The sequence below is a fragment of the Coregonus lavaretus genome (assembly GCF_964263955.1).
Source record: "Coregonus lavaretus genome assembly, chromosome: 2".
In the NCBI taxonomy this organism is placed as follows: Eukaryota; Metazoa; Chordata; class Actinopteri; order Salmoniformes; family Salmonidae; genus Coregonus; species Coregonus lavaretus.
In genome coordinates this window covers 68,960,453-68,969,790 of record NC_139989.1, presented here as the reverse complement: position 1 = coordinate 68,969,790, position 9,338 = coordinate 68,960,453, and the positions used below count along the sequence as shown (strand labels likewise).

The 9,338-nt window shown below is 43.3% G+C and overlaps 1 protein-coding gene across 1 annotated transcript in view; it reads left to right on the top strand.

Moving 5' to 3' along the window:
* Nucleotides 1–1,315: 1,315 nt before the first annotated feature.
* The window catches only part of gsg1l (gsg1-like), a gene marked incomplete at both ends in the record, with an annotated part of 167,105 nt that continues 159,082 nt past the window's right edge, over nt 1,316–9,338 (top strand). The window contains one exon of the mRNA XM_084181431.1: nt 1,316–1,604. Coding sequence (XP_084037557.1) covers nt 1,316–1,604 — 289 coding nt within the window. The remainder of the gene's footprint in view (nt 1,605–9,338) is intronic.

Sequence of the window (9,338 nt, the reverse complement as noted above, 5' to 3'; positions counted from 1 at the left end):
CCATCAACTACAGAGAAATGAACCTGGAGAAGAGCCCCCTAAGCAAGCTGGTGCTGGGGCTCTGTTCACAAACACAAACAGACCCCACAGAGCCCCAGGACAACAACACAATTAGACCCAATCAAATCATGAGAAAACAAAAAGAGAATTACTTGACACATTGGAAAGAATTAACAAAAAACAGAGCAAACTAGAATGCTATTTGGCCCTAAAAAGAGAGTACACAGTGGCAGAATACCTGACCACTGTGACTGAACCAAACATGAGGAAATCTTTGACTATGTACAGACTCAGTGAGCATAGCCTTGCTATTGAGAAATGCCGCCGTAGACAGACCTGGCTCTCAAGAGAAGACAGGCTATGTGCACACTTCCCACAAAATGTGGTGGAAACTGAGCTGCACTTCCTAACCTCCTGCCAAATGCATGACCATATTAGAGACACATATTTCCCTCAGATTACAGAGATCCACAAAGAATTTGAAAACAAACCCAATTTTGATAAACTCCCTTATCTACTGGGTGAAAAACCCCAGTGTGCCATCACAGCAGCAAGATTTGTGACCTGTTGCCACAAGAAAAGGGCAACCAGTGAAGAACAAACACCATTGTAAATACAACCCACATTTATGTTTAGTTATTTTCCCATTTGTACTTTAACTATTTGCACATCATTACAACACTGTATATAGACATAATATGACATTTGAAATGTCTTTATTCTTTTGGAACTTCTGAGTGTAATGTTTACTGTACATTTTCATTGTTTATTTAACTTTTGTTTACTATCTACTTCACTTGCTTTGGCAATGTTAACATACGTTTCCCATGCCAATAAAGCCCTTAAATTGAATTGAAATTGAGAGAGAGAGAGAGAGAGAGAGAGGGAGAGAGAGAGAGAGAGAGAGAGGGAGAGAGAGAGAGAGAGAGAGAGAGAGAGAAGAGAGGAGACCACTCACGGAGCCAGCTACACAGCCTGCTAGCAGTGAGTGGGTTTTCCTATTAAAGCTGATCAGCCTGACTGAGCATCTCACTGTAGCCGCGTCTCTCCTTGGACATGGTCTTTCCCTCAACACGCTGCCAAAGATGTCACTGTCCGACGCAGATAGAAACACGATAACATGACGGGGAACCCAACCATCTACCTTCCCAGATCCTATCTTCTCTGAGCACCGTTTACAAACTATCCACGCCTCCATCCCTTTCCTCGGCAATGTTTCGTTTCATTCTTCCATTACACAACCAGGCCGTCTGTAATTAATGAACTTTTCGCGCCCCTGTGCAACAGTTCGTCAGCTCCCAGCGCGCGGAAGACAATGAAGACCACGCGGAAATGCCGCGCGTTGCTCTCGGTTGGACTCAACCTGGTCGCCCTGTTTTTTTCCACCACCGCGTTCATTACGACGTATTGGTGCGAGGGCACTCAGCGCGTACCCAAGCCCAACTGCAGCAAGCAGCGGCGGCACAACTGCATCGACTACGGCGTGAACGAGACAGACAAGAGCAAGGTCCACTACAGCTGGGAGACCGGAGACGATCGCTTTCTGTTCCGCCGTTTCCACACCGGGATCTGGTACTCCTGCGAGGAGAACATTCACGGTCCAGGTGAGATGATAACGTTTCTGTTACTTAGACATTTTAGTCATTTAGCAGACGCTCTTATCCAGAGCGACTTACAGGAGCAATTAGGGTTAAGTGCCTTGCTTAAGGGCACATCGACAGATTTTTCACCTAGTCGGCTCGGGGATTAGAACCAGCGACCTTTCGGTTACTGGCACAACGCTCTTACCCACTAAGCTACCTGCCGCCTTAGACGCGCTCATAAAGAGTCATTAGAATGATTTAAATCTAGTTGGCTAATGGTCTCGGAAATCGGAGAAATTGTTTAAAATCACAACTAAATCAAAGTGTATTTGTCATATGCTCAGGATACAATGGGGTGTAAACGGTAGAATGTAATGCTTACTCGTGAGCTCTCCTCTCAACAGTGCACGTTGTAGGAATAATATCAAAACATTTCAATAAGTAGGTTAAAAAAAGAGCACAAACAAATATGATGTTGCTATAAGAAATAGTCTTAAAGTGTTCTGACAGTAAAAAGTAACTGCTGTTTATTCTCTTTTATAGGCTAAGTTTAGTCTTTTATAGGCTAAGTTTAGTCTATTACAACCAAAACATTCAAGACAGTTATTAGTTAATATTGGACTTCATTTAATTAACTGTGATTCTTGGGCTGAAATATTTCACATTGATTGATCTGCAGCGTGTATGATGGACACAAACACTGGTCAATACCTCCCGCGATACATAACTCATATGAGCTTATTGTTGACTTCAACAACAGATTAGTCTCAGACTCAAAAATCAAATCAAATCAAAGTTTATTGGCGCAAACACAGATTTGCAGATGTTATCAAAGGTGCAGAGAAATGTTTGTGTTTATATCTCCAACAGTGCAGTAATAAGACCTAGCAATACAAAACAATACACACAAAGTAAAAAGAAAGAAATTAAGAAATATCAAAATGAGTACTGTCAGGGTCCGGAGTATATATTTCTTAATTTATTTCTTTTTACTTTGTGGGTTATGTGTGTATTGTTTTGTATTGCTAGGTATTATTACGGTTGGAGCTAGAAACACACTGCAGATCAAACACAGTTTCCATTCATATACTGTCCATACTGTCTATACACACCATTATTTATATATATAGTGGTGTGTATAGACAGTATGGACAGTATATTAATAGAAACAGTGTTTATGACTAGAATAGAGTACATATGAAGTGGGTATAGCAGTATGTAAACATTACTAAAGTGACCTGTGTTTAATGACTCTATGTACATAGGGCAGCAGTCTCTAAGGTGCAGGGTAGAGTACCAGGTGTAGCCGGCTAGTAACAGTGACTAAGGCGAAAGCCTTAGTAGTGGTGGGCGAAAGCCGGGTAGTGGTGACTGTTTAACAGTCTGATGGCCTGGAGATAGAAGCTGTTTACCAGTCTCTCTGACCCAGCTTTGATGCACCTGTACTGCTACTAGATAGTAGCGGGTTGAACAGGCCGTGGCTCGGGTGGCTGAGGTCCTTGATGATCTCCTTGACCTTCCTGTGACATTGGGTGCTGTAGATGTCCTGGAGGGCAGGCAGTGTGCCCCCGATGATGCGTTGGGATGACCGCACCACCCTTTGGAGAGCCCTGCGGTTGACGGTGCTATTGCCATACCAGGCGATGATACAGCCTGACACGATGCTCTCAATGGTTCATCTGTAGAAGTTTGTGAGGGTCTTAGGGACCAAGACTAATTTCTTCAGACTCCTGGGGTTGAAGAGGTGCTGTTGCGCCTTCTTCACCACATTGTCTGTGTGAAGGGACCATTTCAGGTCGTCAGTGATGTGCACGCTGAGGAATATGAAGCTTTTGACCCTCTCCACTTCAGCCCCATCAATTTGGATGGGGGCGTGCTCTCTCTGCTGTCTCCTGTAATCCACGATCAGCTCCTTCATTTTGTTGATGTTGAGGGAGAGGTTATTTTCCTGGCACCACTCTGCCAGGGCTCTCACCTCCTCCCTATATGTTGTCTCGTCATTGTTGGTAATCAGGCCTACCACTGTTGTGTCGTCAGCAAACTTGATGGTTGAGTTGGAGATGTGTGTGGCAATGCAGTCATGGGTGAACAGGGAGTACAGGAGTGTGCTGAGCACGCACCCCTGTGGGGCCCACGTGTTGAGGATCAGCGTGGCGGAGGTGTTGTAGTCTACCTTCACCACAGGGAGGGGTTCAGACACAGGGCCCTGAGCTTAGTGATGAGCTTGGAGGGCAGTAGATGAACAGCATTCTTACATAAGTATTTATCTTGTCCAGGTGAGATAGGGCAGAGTGGAGCGCAATGGCGATTGCGTCGTCCGTGGATCTGTTGGGGCGTTATGAGAATTGTAGTGGGTCTAGGTTGTCGGGTAAGGTAGAGGTGATATGATCCTTAACTAGCCTCTCAAAGCACTTCATGATGACAGAAGAGAGTGCTATGGGGCGATAGTCATTTAGTTGTTACCTTCGCTTTCTTGGGTACAGGAACAATGGTGGACATATTGAAGCAAGTGGAGACAACAGACTGGGATATGGAGAGATTGAATATGTCCAGGGACTGCCCACTCCATGATCTCGCCATCACGGTTGACAACTCTGTTGTGTCCTCCTCCCAGAGTGCAAAGAACCTTGGCATGACCCTGGACAACACCCTGTCGTTCTCCGCTAACATGAAAGCGGTGACCCGATCCTGTAGGTTCATGCTCTACAACATTCGCAGAGTGCGACCCTACCTTACACCGGAAGCGGCACATGTCCTAATCCAGGCACTTGTCATCTCCCGTCTGGATTACTGCAACTCACTGTTGGCTGGGCTCCCTGCCTGTACCATTAAACCCCTACAACTCATCCAGAATGCTGCAGCCTGTCTGGTGTTCAACCTTCCCAAGTTCTCTCATGTCACCCCGCTCCTCCGTACACTCCACTGGCTTCCAGTTGAAGCTTGCATCTGCTACAAGACCATGGTGCTTGCCTACGGAGCTGTGAGGGGAACGGCACCTCCTTACCTTCAGTCTCTGATCAGTCCCTACACCCAAACGAGGGCATTGCGTTCTTCCACCTCTGGCCTGCTGGTCCCCCTACCTCTGTGGAAGCACAGTTCCCGCTCAGCCCAGTCAAAACTGTTCGCTGCTCTGGCACCCCAATGGTGGAACAAGCTCCCTCACGATGCCAGGCCAGCGGAGTCACTGATCACCTTCCGGAGACACTTGAAACCCTACCTCTTTAAGGAATACCTGGGATAGTATAAAAGTAATCCTTCTACCCCCCCCACCCCACCCCCACAAAATAATAATAATATGTATAATAATAATAATAATAATAATAATAATAATAATAAAAATAAACAAAAAACAATATACTCTAAAAATTAAAAATTAAAAAATTAGAAAAAATAAATAATAATAATTGTAAAGTGGTTGTCCCACTGGCTATCATAAGGTGAATGCACCAATTTGTAAGTCGCTCTGGATAAGAGCGTCTGCTAAATGACGTAAATGCAAATGTAAATGTAATGTTGTTTTCCTCGAAGCGGGCAAAGTAGGTGTTTAGCTTATTCAGGAGCGAGGCCAAGGCATCGATGTCCGCGACGTGGCTGGCGTTCCCTTTATAATCCGTGATTGTCTGGAGTCCCTGGCACGTACGTCTTGTGTCTGAGCCGTTGAGTTGTGACTCCACTTTGTCCCTGTACTGTCGTTTTGCCTCTTTGATTGGCTTACGGAGGTCATAGCTGGTCTGTTTGTAAACGTCCATGTTCCCAGTCACCTTGCCATGGTTAAATGTGGTGGTTTGCGCTTTGCATGAATGCTGCCATCTATCCACGGTTTTTGGTTTGGATAAGTTATAATCGTCACAGTGGGAACAACATCCTTTATGCACTTCCTGATGAATCCCTTCACCGAGTCAGTGTATACGTTGATACTATTCTCAGAGGCGACCTGGGACATTTCCCAGTCCGCGCGATCAAAACAATCTTGAAGCATAGATTCCGATTGGTCAGACCAATGTTGAACAGTCCTTACCACGGGTGCTTCTTGCTTAAGTTCCTGCCTATAGGTGGGGAGGAGCAGAATGGAAGCGTGATCTGATTTGCCAAAGGGAGGGCGGGGAAGGGCCTTGTAGCCATCCCAGAAGGGAGAGTAGCAATGATCCAGAGTTCGTGTTGCACGTGTAGCACAGGAGATGTGTTGATAGAATTTCGGTAGCGTTTTCCTCAGATTTCCTTTATTAAAGTCCCTAGCTACAATAAATGCAATTTTGACTTTGCAGCTTGGCCATTTAGTGGGAACCCAGTCTCTTCTCCTCTCTCTGGGCTGGTAGGCTGGCATCGCCTCGTACCCCAACCCCACACAAAGCTGTCCCATGTCATCTGCCAGGCAAGCAGGCAGGATGTGTATGCGTGTGTGTGTGTCTCTGTGTTTGTGGTTTGTGTGTGTGTGTGTGTGTGTTTGTGTGTTTGTGCTTTGTGAGCGAGATCTGACAGTGTGAGGGGAAAATCGTGAGATTGGAAGCATCTTTACACACTTTTGACTTTAAGAGGGAAAGTAAACGTTCCACGGCCAGACACTCCTAGACACAGATGAAGCATAGTCCTGGACTAAAACACATTCTCAATAAAACATCTCCATTGAAAGTGCTTTTTAGTCCAGGATTGTCTGGGAAACAGCCCCTTAGACTACAGTAGAGCTGATGTTCCCTGCTCACTCCCCGTCCCCATCCCTTTACAAGATGAGGGGGAGAGGAGGGCTTGTGAAACCTGGTATATAGGGTCCCAGGGAGCCAGCCAGCTACATAATTGACGGGAATAAATACCCTCCCATGGAAGAATACACATGAGAATATGAGAATATATATTATAACATGAAAATATGTATTAGAACATTAGAACATGAGAATACACATTAGAACATGATAATATATATTACAACATGAGAATATGCATTAGAACATAATAATATACATTAGAACATGATAATATATATTACAACATGAGAATATGCATTAGAACATAAGAATATACATTAGAACATGATAATATATATATTACAACATTAGAACATGAGAATACACATTAGAAAATGAGAATACACATTTGAACATGAGAATACACATTAGAACATGATAATACACATTAGAACATGAGAATACACATTTGAACATGAGAATACACATTAGAACATGAGAGTACACATTAGAACATGAAAATACAAATTAGAACATGAGAATACACATTAGAACATGATAATACACATTAGAACATTAGAACATGAGAATAAACATTATAATATGAGAATGTACATTAGAACATGAGAATGCACATTAGAACATGAGAATACACATTAGAACATGAGAATACACATTAGAACATGAGAATACACATTAGAACATGAGAATACACATTAGAACATGATAATACACATTAGAACATGAGAATACACATTTGAACATGAGAATACACATTAGAACATGAGAATACACATTAGAACATGAGAATACAAATTAGAACATGAGAATACACATTAGAACATGATAATACACATTAGAACATTAGAACATGAGAATAAACATTATAAAATGAGAATGCACATTAGAACATGAGAATACACATTTGAACATGAGAATACACATTAGAACATGATAATACACATTAGAACATGAGAATACACATTAGAACATGAGAATAAACATTAGAACATTAGAACATGAGATTAAACATTGGAACATGAGAATACACATTGGAACATGAGAATACACATTAGAACATAATAATATCAACCCAATCTCCAAATAAAATGCCAAACCGTGGTGTAACTGCAGCAACAGAATTACATCATGGCTTGACGTTTTGATTATGCCATGTGGTGCCGTACCTTAGCTGTCAGTCAAACTCAGCAAACGTGGAACTAAAACTTCAGTTTAGGCATTCATTCCTAATGGTTAAGATTCGGGATAGGGTTAAACTTAACTTTAGGCATGAATACCAAATGGTTAAATTAAGGGTTAAGGTTTGAGAAAGGCTTCAACTGAGGTTGAACACACAACCTTCGGAGCCATAGCTCATTGTTTAAGCTCTTCTTCTACCTCCGTCCACAACGCCCTAGCAAGCTGCCAGCCATAGCTCGTTGTTATAGCTCTTCTTCTACCCCCGTCCACAATGCCCTAGCAAGCTGCCAGCCATAGCTTGTTGTTTAAGCTCTTCTTCTACCCCCGTCCACAACGCCCTAGCAAGCTGCCAGCCATAGCTCGTTGTTTAAGCTCTTCTTCTACCTCCGTCCACAACGCCCTAGCAAGCTGCCAGCCATAGCTCGTTGTTATAGCTCTTCTTCTACCTCCGTCCACAACGCCCTAGCAAGCTGCCAGGCATAGCTTGTTGTTTAAGCTCTTCTTCTACCCCCGTCCACAACGCCCTAGCAAGCGGCCAGCCATAGCTTGTTGTTTAAGCCCTTCTATCCCCGTCCACAACGCCCTAGCAAGCGGCCAGCCATAGCTTGTTGTTTAAGCTCTTCTTCTACCCCCGTCCACAATGCCCTAGCAGGCCGCAAGCCTACTAGATGGTAATAGGCACTCACGTTGCCCCCTAGTGGACCGTATAGCATCCACATTTCACCATGTCCAAACATAATCTGTTACCTGCTGAATTGGCAACTCCTGGAGTATTCCATAAGAGAATGAGCTGGATAATTAATCAATAAGGCCTGAGGAGGTGTGGTATTAGAGAATGGGCTGTATAATTAATCAATAAGGCCTGAGGAGGTGTGGTATTAGAGAATGAGATGGAAAATTAATCAATAAGGCCTGAGGAGGTGTGGTATTAGAGAATGAGCTGGATAATTAATCAATAAGGCCTGAGGAGGTGTGCTATTAGAGAATGAGCTGGATAATTAATCAATAAGGCCTGAGGAGGTGTGGTATTAGAGAATGGGCTGTATAATTAATCAATAAGGCCTGAGGAGGTGTGGTATTAGAGAATGAGCTGGATAATTAATCAATAAGGCCTGAGGAGGTGTGCTATTAGAGAATGAGCTGGATAATTAATCAATAAGGCCTGAGGAGGTGTGCTATTAGAGAATGAGCTGTATAATTAATCAATAAGGCCTGAGGAGGTGTGGTATTAGAGAATGAGCTGGATAATTAATCAATTAGGCCTGAGGAGGTGTGGTATTAGAGAATGAGCTGGATAATTAATCAATAAGGCCTGAGGAGGTGTGGTATTAGAGAATGAGCTGGATAATTAATTAATAAGGCCCGAGGAGGTGTGGTATTAGAGAATGAGCTGGATAATTAATCAATAAGGCCTGAGGAGGTGTGGTATTAGAGAATGAGCTGGATAATTAATTAATAATGCCCGAGGAGGTGTGGTATTAGAGAATGAGCTGGATAATTAATCAATGAGGCCTGAGGAGGTGTGGTATAATTCTTATGCATGATGCAACACGGAGTGCCTGGATACAGCCATTAGCCTTGGTATATTGACATTATACCACAAACCCCCGAGGTGCCTTATTGCTGTTATCAACTGGTTACCAATGTTTTGTCATACCCGTGGCATACGGTCTGATATACCACGGCTTTCAGCCACTCAGCATTCAGGGTTCAAACCACCCAGTTTATAATAAACATTAGAATATATAAGGTTTTAAACATGAAGGTCAATGTTACGCTGTTAGAACAGCTCTACTGAAGGACAAACATAATGTCGTTTTATGGGGATATAAACATGTACCTAGCACTTCCATCCAGCATTTCACAAGCACTTTAC